At 43.3% G+C, this 20112-nt stretch overlaps 1 protein-coding gene across 2 annotated transcripts in view; it reads right to left on the bottom strand.

Annotated features, from left to right (window-relative positions):
* EZR (ezrin) overlaps positions 1-17739 on the bottom strand; it is an 80201-nt gene extending 62462 nt beyond the window's left edge. Inside the window, exons 1-2 of one of the 2 annotated variants that reach the window (XM_018564428.1) lie at positions 17622-17739; positions 14401-14484 (exon numbers count right to left, since the gene is read on the bottom strand). In XM_018564428.1, coding sequence (XP_018419930.1) covers positions 14401-14412 — 12 coding nt within the window. In that variant the 5' untranslated portion in view covers positions 14413-14484; positions 17622-17739. Of the gene's footprint in view, positions 1-14400; positions 14485-17617 lie in introns of both variants that reach the window. The other variant, XM_018564429.1, reaches the window with a different exon arrangement.
* Positions 17740-20112: the final 2373 nt, after the last annotated feature.

Here is a 20112-nt window from a genome sequence, read left to right as displayed (position 1 = left end):
ATATTAACCCATTCACATCACCTCATTGCAGCGATGTGAAATAAAATGCATTTAACTGCACCACACCAATTATACGTACAACATACAACTACAGTGAATTGCAGTGCACCCCAACACACACAAAATTAGAGAAGCAGCAGTTTCTCCTGTGCTCCTGTGTTGGGCCCCATTCATAAGCTGCAGTAATGTACGATCAAGTGTGTTGCAGAGCATACGTCACCACAACACAGTGGTGTGACCAGGCCTGACACTACTACTAAGCATGACACAGAGCTTGCAAACCTAATAGCCACATATAGCTTTCCCCATGTACAGACGTAGCTGTAAATTATACAGGGGAAACAACTGCACATATTTATTGGACAATTTATATCAAGTGGATCACTTGTTGTTGATCATTAGAGGGAACCTCAGAGTATAGAAATATGGCAGCTGCCATTGTGGATTTGTTTGTAAAGATGCATCCTTTGGATCTTATTCTTGATCATTGATTCACTACCTAGTGAGTCACTGACCAAAAAAAAAACATGCAGCCAATAAAGTTAAGAAACATTTGATCTTGCATAATGCATACGTCTTCATGGTCATTGATTTACTAAGTAATGAAGTTAGAATCAAGTTTAAAGGGTAATTCCACTTTCCCAGTTGTTTCCCGTTGGTTAAATGCTTGTTATTTGCGAGCGAAATCCAAAATCCAGAGCTCAGGGCTGTGCAACACGGCAGTATGGGGTACGGATAGTACACCCGCACTGGTGGAGTAGGTGGTAATTCTATTTTCCCAAATTTACCCTTTAAGGCCTGAAAGCCTGCATCTATAAAGACAAGTCAGCAAATAGCAGCTCCCATATCCCCATTGCCACGTTTCCTTCAAAAAATATTTTCCCATCATCCAACCCCTTTGTTGTTATTTTGGCACCAATGACAAGTCTAAGGCCCCATTCACACATTTTGTCAAGTGAATGCTGAAATATTCAAGATGAAGAGTTCCATTATTCTCAATGAGCCTGTTCACATCTGAGCCTTATGTCACATGTCGCCTGAATCTCAAAAAAGTAAATGAGTTTATTTTGGGACAGAATTCTGTGTTTTTGGCCCCTCTGAATAATGGCCATGTCAGAAAAACACTTGAAATAGCATGTATACACAGATTTTTAGATTCTTCCATTTAAAAGTCTATAGGGTAAAAATAACATGATTCTGCTCCTGAACTACAAGTTGTGCGCCTCCAAATCATATGGCTATGCTCACTCATTGGTGTGAATGGGGCCTTAGTGTATAAATATCTTTACTGGCTCCAGAATATAATTACCTCACTTACTAAACTGCAATAAATGTGTGTTTTGTTAGTTGGTTTTTTTGGGGGGCCATGTATGATGAGTCCAGAGAGTGTATGAGTATGCCAGACCAGCTAACAGATTTTTTTAAATCAATGTATGAAAGAATGTAAAACGTTAAGATGTCACACAGGTAGAGAACATCTATCTTTCATTGTTGACAACTTTTTCAATAATCGATTATAATCGATTATGTCGATTAATTGTTGCAGCCCTATTCTGTATCTTAAAAACCTGAACTAGCAGAACCTGGAGTATATGGGCAATGCACATGAACAACCCACTCCTGGGCACTCTGCAGTACGGGCTTATCCCATTTATTTTGTATACAACACAACCTTTCAAGTGTAGTGAGGCCATCCTCAGTTTCTAAGGGCAATGGAGTTTTCAAACATATAGTCAGCTCATCTGTCAAAATACAGGGAGGCGTAAACTGCCACAAAATTATGTGAGTTTGAGTTTATTGATGCTTTAAAGTCAAATTAAACCAAAGCAGTCTGGGGAAAAAACATGCAAGCACTGGCAAGTCATTAAAATGTTAATAATGGGACTGAACTCCTGACCCAAGACTACAGGGTCACTGTTCTCTTTGCTAAGCCCACAGACTGGAGAAATTTGGGCCCCAATACAGACGTTTATTATGAGAGTCCACAATACAGTCTTAATTGTTGAATTCTTCCCAAAATGTTCTAATTAAATCCTAAGATCTTGTCCATCAACAGACAACATTCATTATAACCACCAGTACTCATCCTTGCTTATGCCTAGCTTTATCACATGCACATTTTAGGCAGCAGTGTAAAAGTTATCAAAGTAAAACCTCAACACTCTTGTGTCAGCCATGTTTTACCAACACCATAACCAGCGCTATTTTTAAATGCAATGCAGTTATATCAAATCTGGATTCAATGAATACATTACTCACACCCACTATACCAGTGGTGGCGAACCTTGGCACTCCAGCTGTGCCGAAACTACAAATCCCAACATGCATCTGTCTCCGGGAGTTATGTCTGTGGCCTTCAGAGCCTTGCAATGCCTCATGGGACTTGTAATTCCAAAACAGCTGGAGTGCCAAGGTTCGCCACCACTGCACTATACTAAAGGCTAATCTAACAAAGCACAATAGAGACAAACATAGTGACCAGTATTGCTAAATCATACAGAGTTCAACAAAAGTCCTTGTAATTCAGGAGTCCCATACCAGGCCTCTTATGTCCTCCCGTTACCCTAAGGAGAACTATGGGGAAAAACACTGACCCCATAGTTCTCCTTTAAATAAAAAGCCAACATTTGCTTATCAAGCTGTATTGTAATCTTCAAGTATATCATCTCTTACAAAAATACATCTGGCGGAGGCGTATTCTGCCCAGCAACAGCGCCTGATTCAACTTCAAGACAAAGGGGTGGATCTGGAAGACAGATCTAGACGTAACAACATCAAGTTCAGGGGATCCCTGAATCAGTTGATGCTGTGGCCCTCCCTTCGTTTCTACAGGCCCTGCTAGCTACACTGCTCCCGCAACAATCGCAGCCTGACAGGGTTCACAGATTATTTAAACCTAAACATCTGCCGGCCTCGACTACAAGAGACGTCATCGCCAGAATCCACTTCTTTCATGTCAAAGAAAAGGTGATGTTAATGGCCAAGCAAATGCAATCACTTCCTGATCCTTATTCCACCATATTACTCTTTGCTGACATCTCACCTGCCACCGCCCAGAAGAGGTGGCAATATGCGGAGGTCACTAAGGTGCTTCGGGATAACCAGATCCCCTACAGATGGAGCTTCTTTCATTTTCAAATCTTAACTTAACAAACTGAAGGGAGAAGGTGTTCTATTTGTAAAAAAAAGTCCCAAATGAAAAACAGTGTTTGGCATCTATGAAACATGACTGGAAAGCTACTAACACCCCATTACCAAAACACAAGCGTTGACTCTGTATTACATCAAGCTCCAGCAAACACGACTATTAACTGTCATCTTCAAGAACCAGATGCGTCCTCTTAAAAGCAATTAAGCTATGTGATGTTTTTAATTTGTTTTTGTTGACAGAACATAATGCAGGTGACCAGGGACAGCTTTTATTCCTTGCTGGTTATGTTCACATTTCTCTACAATTGTATATGATGTTTAAACTGTTCCCTTAGGCTAATAACACAGTGGAACCATATAGATTGTTGGCTATGTATTGTGGCAGAAGAATGTGGATTACAAAAGCAACTATTTCACATGCATTCATCTGTTTGCCTGGAGTTACATGAACCGTCATCACAATATATAGTTTCTTGTCCAAAACAGTCACCATTTCAATAAACAGTATCAAACATTGTGTTGCATCCACATGGAAGATGTAGCACCTTGGTGTCCAACCTGTGGCCCTTGGGGCCCCTTGCAGACTGTAATCTGTGTTTCTCAAGCTAGCCATACACTGGTAGATTTTTGTATAAACGTTCATACAAAAAATTCTGGTCAGAACATTTCATAATGTCATCACTGACTTGAGAATTTCATTTGAAATTGTATTAGATTTTAACATATGACTTTGGAATGAATGAAGCTTCCAGAATGAAAACAACATTCACCATTGTGCCCCATTTTCACCGGGGCTGCAGCAATTCAGCGCTGTTTTTGCAAGTTTTTTAAGTGCGTTTTTGCACATTTCAGCATGTATTACAGGCGTTTATATGTCATATTTCAGCGTGTTTTTTTAAAGCCTGTTTTCATTTGACCAATGAGAAGCAGGCTCAGCTGGTGAAATGCGCATAAGTGCGGAATCGCGCAAAAACACACTGATCAGCGCATCTCCATTGAAGTCTATGGAGCATAATGACCTGATCAGCACGACAAAAGAAGCTCAGGGACTATTTCAAGCGACAGGTGTATCTGCAATCCTGTTGCATGCCTGCAGTCTTCAATAGCTTTCTGTGGCTTTACAATTATCTAATAATAAGTGCAGCCCTTTGTTGATGTCAGGGGCCGCACTTGATGCCCCCCATAGCAAGAACCACCACAGATTTAGCAGCGTCTTAGCCACCACTGGTTCAGCCAGCAGATTATGAACCACTAGAAATTTTCATAAAAATTAGCAACCTAGCCATCAGCGATATATTTCCAAATAAATAAAGATTTGCAAAACTTCCAATTAAATAATTAATTACTGATTGGTCAAGAAACAGAATCAGCCTCTCAGTCATACCGGGCAAAATGAATATAGGAGTACCTCAGGGCATCTATTAAATCTGCTTACTTCTGGTGCAAAATAAGGAAAAGTAACATCCGTCTGTAGAATGACAAACAGGAAGAGAATACAGAGAACTGGAATGATTCCACAGTTCACTGGTACTGAACACTAGAAGATATTTAGCCCCAACTTTTAAATGCACCTGTACTAAAACTAACCAATACAGATCTAAGCTCAGGGACTTAAAGCAATCAACATTAGATGCAAGGGGCTCCAGCTCATATCCACCTCCGCACAGGTGCAGGGCCATAATCTACAACACCGAGGTATACTGCAGCTTCACAAAAGGAAAATAAAAATTGCACAGAAACTCATCCAAGCATTGGTAAATTTTATTCAAGAACTGCCAACAGGTCCCCCTGGTAGAGTGACTTTTGATGAGTTTTGCACAAAGTACTCATAAGATGCCTGTGCACACCTTAATTTATCTTCTTGAGAACTCTTTGATCCTCAGAACCAGGGAGCTTTCTATAAAATAGTTGGCTTCATGCTCTGAGAGTGAGAACAAGAAAGGCTTAGCACATGGCACAGCGAGCTGTATGGGGCGAGGCATGCCAGAACGCTAGCTTCGAAGTAGGATGTGGTCTGTGTTCATTGAGTGCCCCCCTCCCATCAGGGTTTCCAGGGTGCTCTGCAAAATAATTAAATTATATGTATGCATATTTTTTTTTCTTTCCTGAACATAGGTTTAATGTGCGTACTAGCTGACTCTAAAGTTAATCTATAACCAAAACTTTTATTTTTAGTTTTGGATTGAGTGGGGAAGGATTAGAACTTCTGACAGGTTTTTTCTGGTGTTGGAGACATTCCTTCACTTCCGGTGTGGTAAAAACAGCAATACAGACATACGTCATATTGCTTTTTTAAGTCAAGTAGGGAAATACTAGAACCTCTCTCAGCTTTTTATTGTTGTAGGTTACCCTGTTGTGGATTTTCCCTTACTTCCTGTGTGATGAAACAGAATAAAAAGTGAAGGGAAATCTCTCTAACGGGGCCCTGGCATAACAATAAAACCTGACAAGGAACGTTTCCCCATGGGATTGTAGGCAATATTCATATATCAGTTAAGCTAATAGGATAAACACGGGTACTAAATGGAATTCAACTGACCATTGCCTTTATTATTGGTTATATAATAAATCATATACTAACCAATTTTATTACAGTATAACTATTAAAATCCATATGTAACCACTATAATCATGAATCTAGCCACTGCAACTCAGGTTTTAAGTGTAAACAAAAACGTAACATTCTTTTTGAAATAGATAACATAAACTAAAGGCCGTGAGAGGGGAAGAGGGAGGGGAGGTTGCATAGGAGTCTTCTCCAACCGGCAACTAATGGCTCTTACTCTCTTCCTCATGGAGTCATAAATCGATGAGCCACTAGAAATCTGCACGAGAAGACCTAAAGGACTCTGGTAAGTAATGACTAGGGAGGGCAGGAGAAACAAAGTGTGGAGCTAGTTGACAACTTTTTCAATAATCGATTATAATCGATTATGTCGATTAGTTGTTGCAGCCCTACTAATATGTACATATTTTTATTTTGCTGCCACAATCCCATGATGGAAGCTTCACAAATTGCTCCTGACCCATTCTAATTAAAAACAAATTAGGTATACATCAGATTTGGAGCCAATAATCCTTAAAATTACAGCTGGCACCTAATGTTTCAGGTTTTCTTTAGTTGTTGCCAATGGAGCTGGCTCCTAGAGAAATCCTGCTGGATTGGATTGGACAGACTGGCTCCTGAATTTCATATTCATCCCTGATAAAGATACACTTTAAGTTCATTTTAAGCGTAACTCTACTTTCAGTGCAGTCACACTTTACCTCCAGCTCTCGTGCCAGTCTAAATCTGGGTATACACTATTAGATTTTTCACATTTAGCTTGAAAGCTGAACAAAAGAAGTCTAACAAAATTAATGCGGCTTCAGCAATTTTGACAGTTGGCCCCACCAGCTGCCACAAAACCTGAACAGTGCTTCATCTGGGTGGATGCAGGCACTGTTCAACAAACAGCTTCCACCCAGCTCCCTTTATTCTTTCATCTAAGGTTGTTGGATGGGAGCCAACCACTGAACAAATTTTGGCCGGTTTATCAAGAATTGACCAAATTCTCTCCATGTATACCCAGCTTTACACATCTGTTCTGGATCTGCCAAGCTCTCCATTAAGAGAGATCTGTAAGAGTATGAACTTTCCATAGGATTGAATGGGGATTACAGTGAGCAAGTGCAGGCCAATGAAAAAGATGACAAGGAGGTGCAGTTACACTTTAAACTCCTGTTGATTATTGTGATTTACTAAATAGAATGAAGGGGACTGTTATGTACCCTGTCATTCTCCAATTAGCCCAGAACATACATAAGGCTATAGGTGTTAAATGCATTCTCCTTACACATATGCAGAACCTTACTGACAGTTGGCACATAATTTGTATGTTGTTACTAGATTCAGAGCCAGCACTAGAACATGACTGTCTTGTGACTAGAATGTAATTGCAGGATTGTGTCATTGTCTAAAAGCCTTTAGTTATTTGAACAAACAACAAATTCTCCATTGGTCAGCATGCAATCGTAACTCTTATTTTGATGACAGGTGCATTGTGTGAGCTTTCAAACCCTGATAACATTCAGGCCCCTGTTTAAACCTATTGTTGGGAAAATGAGTTACACCTCAGCATTGATTGAATGTCAGTAATGTCCTCAAAAGCGTGAACACATGTAAACACCCTCATTAAAAGTCTACGGTATTCTGTTGCAGCCTGCAGAAAAGAACATTTCTTAAGGTGCCCATACACCTTACAATTTATCTGCAGATTTTCTGTAGTCAGATGGAAAAAGTGCAACAGATTGGCGCAGGTGGGAGATTCCTCCATCCACACAGTTACAAAGGGAAGTTCTCCCCTAGCATGAGAAGAGAGAAGGATTTAAAAAGGAAGAGCTGCAAAGAGAAGGGAAACTACCATGGATTACAGAAAAGTATTGTTCCCGGCGGCAAAAGTCGCCGGGAGTCTGTTTAAACAGCCCCGATGCTGGCGACGTACACTGTACGTCGTCAGTCACGAAGGGGTTAAAAAATCTGAGGGTTTAATGTCACTTTAATTGTAGATGGAGGAAACTGTTGCACCTTTTCCATCTGACTATAGAAAATCTGCAGATAATTGTAAGGTATATGGCTAGCTTTACACCCGACATCTTATGCTGCATCAGTCTTTGCTACACTAAAAACAACATTAAAAGGTCAGTCAACTTTAAACTAATACAGTGGTACCTTGGTTCACGAACTTCATTCGTTCTACGATTCTGGTCGCAAACCGAATCAAACTGTGATCAGACTGCGAATCTCGACTAGGAGGAAGCCACGACCATGTGTCAGAGCAGGGAAGATGGCTGCGGTTGTGTTCGTCACCCGATGTGGAGTTCGCGAACGGAAGCAAAGTTTTGCCAAACTTCGTGAACCAAGCTACCACTGTTTTTCAGTTAAGTTCCTGGGTCTGCATGTCTGCTATGGTCATTAGGAGGGGTCCACATTCTACCAGGTGAATATATGTATTTATATTGTAGGGAATGCAACAGGAGCTGTCAGAAAATGTTAAACAATGGATAACATCCCATTCCCAAAGTGTACAGGAAGAGTCCGAAACTATCTAGGTATTGGAGTATTCATATAAGAAGTCAGAAACTGACTCCGTCCACAACTTCCACCTACAACTAAAATATCACTTGGTGGACTGACTTTAGAAGAATTATATTAATGTGACCGAGAGTGTCTAAATAGTGGCCTACCAGTATACTATGCCATTGTGCTTTTCTACAGTGCCCGTTCACCAAACCAATTATCTAATGCAAACTACCTGTGGGCACAATTCTCAGTGCTCTTCTGCCCATTTCCTGCTTTACACACCTAAGCAACCACAATTCTTGTGTCAACAGACTAATTTGACTGAACTTAATTATTTTCTTGGGACTCTATTATGCATAGCCAAATACTCACTTTCTCCAACAATCTCACAAAAGGGAGGTGTTTTAGAAAAGACATATCACCATAAATTAAAAATCCTGGTTAAACCTCCAGGGGGCCCAAGTGCACGTAGCACATGCCCTGCTGCTAGAGACAAGTGTTGTCAATTGGACCTAATTATGTATACATCTCCTTGTGAGCAGTGCGGTTGGATAGCAGTGGGGGTAAGGGGGGGTATGCTGTCTGATCACACTACTCAGTTACCACACAATAGATCTGAACAGGACTAAATGCTATATGCACTTGGTCCCCTGGTAGATTCAAAACGTGTTTTAACTTGTTATGCTACATCTTCTATAATGAATAAAGTGAAACAGTGACCACTTCTATCATCTCCCCACGTGCATGATAAATCCTGTTTGTTTTTTTCTTTAATTTCCTGCACATAACTCAGCATTCAAAGTGGATAAAGCTTTGCTCTACAAGACCACCCATAATTCACTTTACTGAGTAAACATTTTGTACTACTTTCCAATTTAACCCTAATATCCACACTTTGTATATATTTTTGTAAAGTGTGTTCTTTATCACATTTTTGCATAATTTTGTCTCTACAGTATTTGGCCATCAAAGCTTATTTCCATGGGGAAAAAAAACAACCCTTGCAGTTAGGATATCTCTGCACTACAGGGGTTAACCATCTTTTTTTGTCTACCGGTATGCTGTGAAGGGCTTTTACTTACCTGATCCACTCCAGCAGTCCACAACAGCGGCACCCATAGCCTCTTTCTCTGCAGTCAGAGGCCCGCTGATGTCATAACATCTAATGCAGGGCCCATAGCCCGGAGTCACATATGAGGACGCCAAGCATATACATAGTATTTGAGGTTGGTCCATTAAGTTGTGTCTCTGTGTGTGTTTGTGCGTGCATGTGTGTATACGAGTCCCTGTGTGGTCTTACTTTTTAAGAGTACCTGTACCCCTGTATGTTACAGTCTCTTAGGATGGTATCTAATTGATTTTTGAATTAATCAATATTCTCTGCTGATACCATTGCTTGTGGCAGAGAGTTCCAAAATGTAACCACTCTGACTGAAAAGAATCCCCTACGCCCTTTGTGGTTAAATCTTTTCTCCTCCAACTTTAGGTGGTTGCCTCTAGTCTTTTTTAGGGAGTTTACAGTAAATGTTTATTGCTGATGTTGCTATCACCACCAAAATATTTTGTACATCAAAATCATGTCTCCTCATTTCCAGCATGATCAAGTTTAAATTTAGCAACCTTGTCTCATAGCTTTGGTCCTCCAGCTCCTTAATTAGTTTTGTTGCCCTTCTCTGGACTCTCTCCAGCTCCAGGACATCCTTTCTGCGGATTGGTGACCAAAACTGAGCCGCATACTCAAGATGAGGCTGAACCAGCGATCTATAAAGTGGCAAAATTATTTCCTTGTCTCTACAGTATATTCCCTTTTTAATGCACGACAGTACTCTGGCAGCTTTGTTTGCCCCAGCCTGGCATTGTGTGCTGTGGATATTCAATCTGTGGTCTACAATGACCCCCGAATCTTTTTCCATTTCTGACTGCCCTAGTGGAGTTCCCTTTAATGTGTATTCCTCTTGCCTATTTTTCATCTGCCATATAATTGCCCACTCCCCTATTTTATCCAGGTCCTCCTGTAATGTTATAATGTCCGTGTCTATTACCCTCTCTATTTTAGTATCATCAGCAAACACGGAAACATGGCTATTTACACCTTCCCCACGATCACTAATAAACAGGTTAAACAGTATGTGGCCTAGCACAGAACCCTGTGGCACACCACTCTCAACCTTAGACCAATGTGAAAAAGAGCCATTTAGCAATACTCACTGGACACGTTCCTGTAGCCAGTTCTCTATCCATGTACACAGCATTTCATCTACGCCCATAGATCTCAGCTTGTGTACTAAGCGTTTATATGGTACCGTATCAAATGCTTCGGCAAAATCCGGGTACACCACATCCACTGGTTTTTCTCTATACAGATCTCTACTCACTTCTTTGTAGAATGTTAGTAGGTTGGTCTGACAAGAACGGTCCTTCCTAAATCCATGCTGATTATCATTTATTATACCATTGTCCCAAACAATGAACTAAAAGTCCTTTACACAGGTCCCTAGGCCAAAAAACAGCAGTTAACCCTTACAGTGTGGGGGGTAGCTTTTTTATTCTTTGTAAGTATATTATAAGTTCTAAGCAATCAGGAAGCAACAATACGTGCCACAAAAGTCCTGCTGCAATGTGACAGGAATGTCGCTTCGCTCTGTAAGTCATTGCACACCTGACTGTGGAGAACAAGTATCATGTTACTGGAACATAGCATCACAAATCACAATCTGAAACAAGCGAGAACCTGAGCTGGCTAGAACATGGACACAAGCAGAAGTAAGTGACAGTCTGGTGTTTTCAGGCCATCGGATGATTGGACTACGGCACTCCTGAGTCATTCATCTTTTATAATACCTGTTCACCTATTGCTGCTAATAAATACTTACTGAGCACTTAAACTGCATGAGAGGCTCACAGCTTTTTTTTGCTTACTACTCCAGGTTTGTGAGGTCACGTAAAAATTAACCCAGAGCATTTACTGGATCCATCCACAACTCTAAAAGGGATTGTTGCCTCAGTCTTACTAGGTTATTCAGTAACATACTACAAAGAACAGCTGAAAGAGGTAATCGATATCCGTCACTCAGAAATCAGCTTTTATCTGATTGACTGCTATCTACTAGGACCACAGTTCTTATTGGTCTGTACAGGTTTAGGCACACAGACCAGATTGCACCTTGCTAGGAATCTCTGTTTAAGGGGGGGTTCACACCAGTTACAGTCCGTTCAGATCCTGGCCATTACGCACTGCCTTGCATTGCAGCCGGCTCACTTTTTAGTAGGGCAGGATGGGGCGTGGCAAGCCATTCAAGTGAATGGCACATAGCCACGCCCTCTGGCCGCAATGCGATCGACCACACAGGATCGCAAGGCACATTGTGTCTGCGATCCGGTGCGGTCAAAATAGTGCAGCATTTTGATCGCACCGGTGCCTCGTGATCGCATTGAGGGCGTGGCTATGGTGCCATTCACTTAAATGGCCCGCCACGCCCCCTCCTGCCCCACTGAAAAGTGAGCCGGCCGCAATGCGAGGCAGTGCGTTCTGGCCAGAATTGGGCCCTAAAAGGAAAAACTGCTAGCCGCACAGTTAGGTTTCTTTTGTCCAGCCCCACAAATTCATAGATCTTCCTATTGACACTATACAGCTTGCACAAAGAAGTCCCTAATGTCGGCCTTTGTAATTAACATCCGCTGCTCCCACAACTGCCGGATACCCGAACAATGTGTTCATCTGATTGGATCAGTCACTTCATTTTCCACCCAGCTCCCTCAACAGAAGATGAACTTTTATCCAACCAAGTGGTCCCATAGCTTGATTACTGCAGGAATCGCCCAATATTCAAGCTGTAGGTGGCCAGCTTAAGCTTAGCTGCCTGGCTGCCAAGCTGGTCCATTTGCTTTAAAGTGTCTCTAGGCAAAACTTTTAGTTTTGGATGGTGTAGGGAAGCGTTAGACCCTCTGTTAAGTTTCTATTGCTGCGTGTTGTGGAAATACCCCCTACCTCTCTTTATAGCAGTGACCAATTAAACCAAAGCAGAAAATGTTAACGTTGTCCCCAAATCAAAAGGTAAGGTCTTCTAATGGGGACACCTGTTTTCGGGGACCACTAAGAGGGGAAGTCCTCTCACTTTGGGAGATTTCCTCTAACTTCTTGTTGCATCTCTGGGACAGGAAGTGAAGGGAAATTTCTCCAATGATACAAAAAACAGCAAAAAAATAAGCTGGCAAAGGTGTTAGCCCTTTACTGATCTAAGAGGGGAATTCCTCTTTCATCACCAGAACAAAAAGCAAGGGGAAATCTTCCAGTGGGGACACCTGTTCCAGTGACAACTATCTAAGAGGGAAATTCCTCTCGCTTTGGGAGATTTCCTCTAACTTCCTGTTGCATCTCTGGGACAGGAAGTGAAGGGAAATTTCCCGAACGGTACACAAACAGCAAAAATAAATCCGGCTTTAACCATTCACTACTCTATCTAGAACAAAACATTCCTACTATGTAGATGAAGGGGTTATGACATCACTCTGACTACCAAACCTGTACGCCTGTCTTGTGTTATTGACTCAGAAAGTTTTAAAACTAGGAACAATAAGGAAACTAGTATTCTTAGTAAGGACAACCTTAAACATACACCTCAACAAAGTGACGACTTCTGCTTAGTTAACAATAAGATGACGATAAGATGACAAGAATACAAAAGGATTGAGAGAAATACGATAGGAAAAATGTCAATGTAAAAGCAGCAATAATAAGCTTAAAGGAGAACTATGGGGTTAAGGCTTTTCCCCATAGTTCTCCATAGGGAGGACACAAACTAGAGTCCTCCCGTCACCCTAGGCTCAGTATACCGCGAGCTGTAGCTCGCGGTATACTGAGACGCAGCAGCTGATGCGGATCCCGACAATTGTGCCGGGATCCGCCCAGCTGCGTGACTGACAGCTGGCTCTGCCTATCTAGAGGCAGAGCCAGCTGTACCCGCCCCCTTCCCCTTCCGTTCCGCCAGTCAGTGCTGGCGGATCGGAGCGGGGAGGGGGGAATCCAGCCCTCCCCCTGTAACGGCAGAGAGCCATGACAGGATCGAGAGGTGAGCGAACGCCGGTATGTGTTCGCTCACCTCCCGATCTACTGAGCCGACCTTTGACAGTCTCATTGTCACAAGTCGGCTAGAACTATGAGGTGAGTGAAAAGCACTCACCTCATAGTTCTCCTTTAGCTGTTCAATGTATGCACACTTTAGCCCCCTTTTACACTTCAGCGTGAGTGTTTTCAGGTGTTTTTTGGGTTGATCTGTATGCAGTTTTAAAGGATAGAATGTTTTTGTTTTTGCTAATTGAAAGCTAGTTATTAGGTGGAGGAGACCATTGTTAGGCAAAACATCTTGCAAAAAACACATGTTACTCCCATTTTTCAGATGCTCTCTTTGAAGTCTATGGGTCCAAAAGTGCATGATTCTGCCAGAAAGCTTCAAGCTACGAGCCACCGGCAACACAATGCTCACGTGTGAACAGGCATCATTGCAAATAATAGGACTCTTCATGTGGATCATTGTTGAGCTTTGGGAAACATGTGGCAAAATTCTCAGGGATGAATAGGGGCTCATTCACTCACAAGTATCACTATCTTATGGATGGATCGAGATGGATCTCGCTACAAGTGGTCTACAATTATGCACTTCTACAAGCAAGAAAATCAATCACTGCTTCTCAAAACCAATCCCCATAAAAGAGACATCCACCACATAGAAACAAGACAGCAATTAAACATTTTCAACCTACAATGCAACATACAGTAGTAGAACCAGAGAAGCTGATTGGTTGCCATGGGCAACTGCTCCAATATTTATGAATTCCCACAATTCATAAAAATTGGAGCAGACAAAATCTGGAGCAGTTGCCCATGGCAACCAATCAGCTTCTCTGGTTCATTATCAAAGCTTAACTGAACAAACTGAAGAGAGAAGCTGATGGGTTGCCATAAGAAAACGATCTGCTCCAATGTTCATGAATTCCCCCCAGTATGTGACAGCTTATTTCTGATTGGTCTGAAAATCCAAACAAACAGTTGTAAATGAACACCTCCGTTCTTGTGGTTGCCGTAATGTTTGTGCTTATCCTAACAGCCTACTGTAGATAATAAATATGCAATTATTTCTTCATTGCATTACTTTGAATACATTTCACTGGGATTACGAAATCATTCTTACCGGTTTTGGCATGTTTGCGTCTTTCTCAACTTGTCCAGCAAAGAAAAAAATCTGTAATTTCCAGGCTCGGTATTAAAGCAGATCCTAAAATAGAAAGGAATTACAATGAATGTATAATATAGCACACAGAACACACGGATCTGCTCGGAAAAATCAGCCTGTTGTATGTTCTTGGGTAAGATGTGTGAATCATAACTCATGCTAGCAGTTTGAAGTAGCTATGAAGAAAAAGGCCTCACCCAGCGGAGGAAAGTCCAATTGCAACCTTTAAAAGGTCACTTAAACCACACCCGTAAATCTAAACATATTCCGTATATAATGATGCATGTAAACCTTTCAGACCTGCAGACTGAATGAGGTCAGAGTGCAAATCACACAATAAACTCTTTAAACATCTACACACGCTGCTGATCAGGATATTTATAAATAATTGCATATTGACTTTTCCTATCTCGGCTATGAAATGTAGAAAAATGCATAAAAGTGTGCATGCCTTCTTGTTCACCAAGACCAAAAAAACCATAAACATTGTTTACTCGCTGAAACAAGGAGCATATGTTACATTGCAATGACAGTGACAAGCCTATAGAACTTCCTCTGGGGGATCTAAGCCCCATATATCCCTATCAGCTAGCCAGCTGCTGAGGAGAAACCTGTGCGTTCACGTTCCCGCAGTTATCTGTGTGCATGCATAGACAAACACAGCTTGCGGCAAGCCATGCGGCCCGCTCCCACAGTCACACATTGACTGACAGCAGAAGGAGCCTATGACTCCTCGGCTTGGGTTGCCACCTGTCCCGGATTCACCTGGACAGTCCGGGTTTTGAGTCCTCCATGTGCTGTGTCTGGGTCTCAGCTGGCCTGAAACCCAGAAACAGCATATAGAGGACTGAAAACCCGGACTGTCCAGGTGAATCCGGGACAGGTGGCAACCCTATCCTCGGCCCTAAGTACCCTCTACCAGGACCAGGAATTTTGGTTAACAACGAGTATCTTCCTTGTCCTGGCGGAGGAGACTGACCACAGGTAAGTGTGGGGTTACAGAAAGGTACTGGACATTTTTTACCTTAATGCAGAGAATTCAATGTGAAAAACACCTAGCCTTTAGGAATACTTTAATCTGTCGCAATCTACGCCGTTTGTTGCACGGATGTGAGACAGATGTCTATTGGGCGTCTGTGACACTCTTATGAACTCCAGGGAATATCTGAGCATTAGGTGGTAATAAAATAGAAAACATTTTCATAAACAGTGTTGTACGCTCATTAGAATTCGGTACCCCATCCGGTGCAACTTGCGACAGATCTATGCAGCTGGCGATAAGGTGTATATCAAGCGTGGGCAAACTCTGGCCCTCCAGCTGTGGTGAAACTACAAATTCCATTCTGCACCTGGAAGTCTGTGAGAATCTTGCAATGCCTCATGGGCCTTGTAGTTCCACAACAGCTGGAGGGCTTGGGTTTGCCCAAACCTGGTGTATATGAATCTGTGGCAGAACTGCCTCAGACAGAATTTTGTCTCAGTCTTAAGCTGACCATATTCTGCTCAAATCTCGGTTGAGCACTGCGTGGCCCTGAGGGACGCATTTTTTAATCGAATTTTGTTAAAGGGGGAAAACTGTTGGCAAATCAGCTGCAGTCATCGTTTGGGTATTCTGACAGGGGCATACCATCTGCTGTCTGAGTGCGGGGTGGGGGCATTCTGCCGTCCACTCTGTTTAGTGTGGATGGGGGAGTCAAGATTTTTTTTCTCATTTAGCCTGCTGGGCTGGTTGAGATAAAACAATTAATGTATGGCCAACTTTACCCATGGGACACAATTTACTCCAACATGGAAAAGTCTTATTTACCTCCATCACAGACAGGGTCGGGTTTACTCTGTCTGCTGCCCCAATGCCAGGTTCCTCAATGCACCCCACTGTATGCAGGCTGCATACGGGTGATCTTGGCAACATCGCCGAGATCACTTGTACAAAACGAGTGACGGCTTCACCGCTCTACATTTAGCCCTTTTTGCCCATAGCAGAGCTAAATGTAGAAAACAACTACCCACCCGGCGCTCGGGACTGCATGTCCTAGACCTCGGGAGATAGGAATTCCACACCCCTGCTGCCCTGAGGCCAGGCCTCGGTTGGCCTTGTGGGAAATCCGGCCCTGATCACAGATATGTCACAGCCATATCGCCAGAATGTAAAAGTGTCACATAAGAATTTGTTGCACGCCTCGGAAACAAGAAGGCTGTGCCGCATCTTTCATGAATTTGGCGCAGGACTTTGTAATACGGCCACAACACCAGAAAAGTGTCACAAATACTTTAGTAAATCGCCTCCATACTTTAAAATCTTAGGTGTTATAATTGCTGTTCCAAGTCGTTAATGGCTGACCCTCAAATCAAAGAAATAAACAGTACACGTGATAAGGTAAATCAGGTACATTTTAAAAGGGACAAATCTCTTCAAACCAGAAACCGGGAGTGGCTGGCAATCAGAGGCACTGGGCACATGTCTGTTTAAAGCGGTTACCTTCTGTCCTAAAAATGGTAGGCGTGTGATTCTGACGGGTATTGGGAGCGACAGGTGAATGACCCTGATTTTTAACCTGAGCTCTCTGCTGAGAGTGAACATTTCTATAGGCGAGTGACCCTAAACTTCGCAGCGGCCCCACCTCTACCTGTCTGGCTCTCTAACTCGTTCTGCCACTTTGAACGCTTCTACTGATCTTTTAACCAAGTCATTCCTGAATCCTGCCACTATAAAAAGCTATTTGTCCTGGGATTTCTTAGATCACAGCAGCCCAGAAGCTGCCATCCACTGCACAAGACACCTGGATCAGGTAAAGTCATTGGAGTGTCACCCTACAGTATACTGTCATATACAACCCTGCATTGTCCTCACAAGCCTGTGCCCAGATTGCAGCTAGCAGTAGCAGAGCTCATTTCACTTCGTACATAAGAAGCTAAAACACGTTTATTACAGCAGTATCTCCCACAGCAATCTCAGCGCACGATGTCTGATAGCGCTCGGTAAATGCAACTTTATCTTCTTGAGGCGATGGTGCCAGTGTGAGGGAGTTTGTGTGCGGGCTGAGCTGTGCCCGCTCCTGCCAGGGGTACTAATCCTGCTAACACCTGTTGTCACAAGTATGCATTATCCTCATGGATCGCCGGGATTACTATGACAAACACGCAGTACAGAGGAGGCGCCCATCAGACACCATACTTACTGTGTCCCTGGTAGTCGATGCCCGAGGTGCCCTGTCCTTTGCTGTGCTCTGCCCCGGTGCTCCTTTACTCCCCTCTGGCTGCAATATGGCTGACCTGCCAACTTAGTCCAGCTGGTCCCGCCCCCGCCACTCCCTCAGCAGGGACCTGTTGTGTCACCACACATTTACCTGCCTCTCCCTCCACTCCCTCAGTCAGCCTGCCACAAGAAGATGTACAGGCAGGACTTTATTACACAATTCCTTCTGTGCTGGGTGCAAACATGGAGGAGTTCTAAGACAACTTCACCTCTTTTATTTCTTATACAATGGCCACTTTCATCACAACTGTATCCAACACAGTTCTGGCTTCAGATTCTCTAAGTTTTAACCAGATGCATTGGGGACAGTTTGCCTAAATCAGCTCAGTTCACACCATGGCATTGTGATGGTGTGTGGTGACAAAAAAAGCAACCCTGTGACACAGCGTGGTGCCACAGGGTACAACTGCACTGCCCCACGCTGTACCAATAGAACTTAATGTGGCACTAAACTCAGGAGTTAAATCTTAAAAATACATTCAAGTACCTTAACTATTAACACAAATGTATCTTATTTGTGTATCACTCAGCTGTAGGTCTTCAAATCCTCTCTGAATTCGTGCTGACACTGCCCTTCCTTCTGGAGGGTGGCTACTTTTGTTCCCCATGGTCCCCATGTCTGTTGTAAAGTAGACACCGCTCCAAGTTCACTCCCATAATAGACTACACTCACGTTTTGTTTACATATTTGTATTGAATTCAAAGTCCATCTCTGGAGCGAGCTTGGAGCCATGGCTACTTTACAACACACACAGGGGCCATGGGGAACAAAAGTAGCCACCCTCCAGAAGGAAGGACAGCGTCAGCACAAATTCAGGCCCCATTCACACCAGGGCGGAAGCGTTTCAGCGCAGCTTCCGCATGATTTTTGGAAGGGCGTTTTTAATTGCGTTTCAGCGGTGACACGCAATTAAAAGCGCCCAAAAACGCACTAATCATCGCATTTCCATTGCAATCCGTATGGAAAACGTGCTGAGGGTAGCATTTTGGGTGGCCGGTGGTTTGCATGAACAGTCCCCATAGGAATGTATGGGATCGTTCATGTCGGCAGCTTAGTGCAGGCCAAACCGCCCTGGTGTGAACGGGGCCTCAGCCCTGGTTCACACCTAGGCGTTTTTGAGCTGTTCGAAAAGTGCTTTTAACTGCCCAACACAAGAAATCCCATGATTTGTAATGGCCCTGGTTCACACCTGAGCAGGAAAACGCCAGACGCCTGAAAAGGTACAGAAGCTTCTTTGGGCAGTTAAAAGCGCTTTTCCTCCCCATAGACTTCATTGGAAATGCCCAAAAACGCGCAACAGAAGCATGTTGTACATTTTCGTGAGCGTTTTTGCGCGTTTATACTCGCTTTCTTCCATTGCCCACAATGTTTTATGAGCTGCCAATCAAAACACACGTCTTCATGTACGCACGTTAAAACGTGCATACAAATGTGCACAACACGCAAAAACGGTGCCACCTAGGTGTGAACTCCTAGGGCTCAGAGATGATTTGGGGATCTTCAGCCGAGTGATACAGAAATAAGATACATTGTTGTTAATAGTTACTTGAATGTATTTTTAAAGGAGAACTATGAGATGAGTGATTTCCACTCACCTCATAGTTCTAGCCGACCCGTGACAATGAGACTGTCACAGGTCGGCTCAGTAGATCGGGAGGTGAGCGAACACATACCAGGTTCGCTCACCTCTCGATCCTGTCACGGCTCTCTGCCGTGACAGGGGGAGGGCTGGATTCCCCTCTCCCCGCTCCGATCTGCCAGCGCTGACTGGCGGAACGGACGGGGGAGGGGGCGGGTACAGCTGGCTCTGCCTCTAGATAGGCAGAGCCAGCTGTCACTCACGCAGCTGGGCGGATCCCGTCATCTACGTCGTGATCCGCTCCGGCTGCGGCGTCTCAGTATACCGCGAGCTGTAGCTCCCTATATACTGAGCTTAGGGTAACGGGAGGACGCTAGTTTGTGTCATCCCGTTACCCTAAGGAGAACTATGGGGAAAAACACTTTGTTCAGTCCACAGTTTGAATGGCCAGATTAAAGTAGGACTCCAGGATGTACAAAAATGAACCCTTAAAGTGGGACTACCCCTGGTGTAGGGGCTGGAATAAAGAAAATATACTCACCCATTCCTCAATCCTGCAGCAGTCAGTGCTCACCTCTCTCCCTCTGCTCCAACTGTGGTATGTCCCTCCCCATCCTCACATATAATGCAAGTCAACGGACTTGCATTAGACATGATGATGTCATCAGACCGTTGGGGCCTGGGGGACAATAGGCTGCAAGGACCGGTCTAGCAGCCAGACGGGATCAAGGATATCAGGTAAGTATATATTCTTTGATCCATCCCCTAGACCCAAATGAGCAGTTAACCCTTGGAGTGCAAGGGTGGCTCCACTGCAAGTGTTCATTTTTGCAC

The sequence above is a fragment of the Nanorana parkeri genome, unplaced genomic scaffold (assembly GCF_000935625.1).
Source record: "Nanorana parkeri isolate BGI_ZX_2015 unplaced genomic scaffold, ASM93562v1 scaffold750, whole genome shotgun sequence".
NCBI classification, from domain to species: domain Eukaryota; kingdom Metazoa; phylum Chordata; class Amphibia; order Anura; family Dicroglossidae; genus Nanorana; species Nanorana parkeri.
Note: the sequence above shows the minus strand (reverse complement) of the source record. Positions and strands in the feature narration are given on the sequence as shown.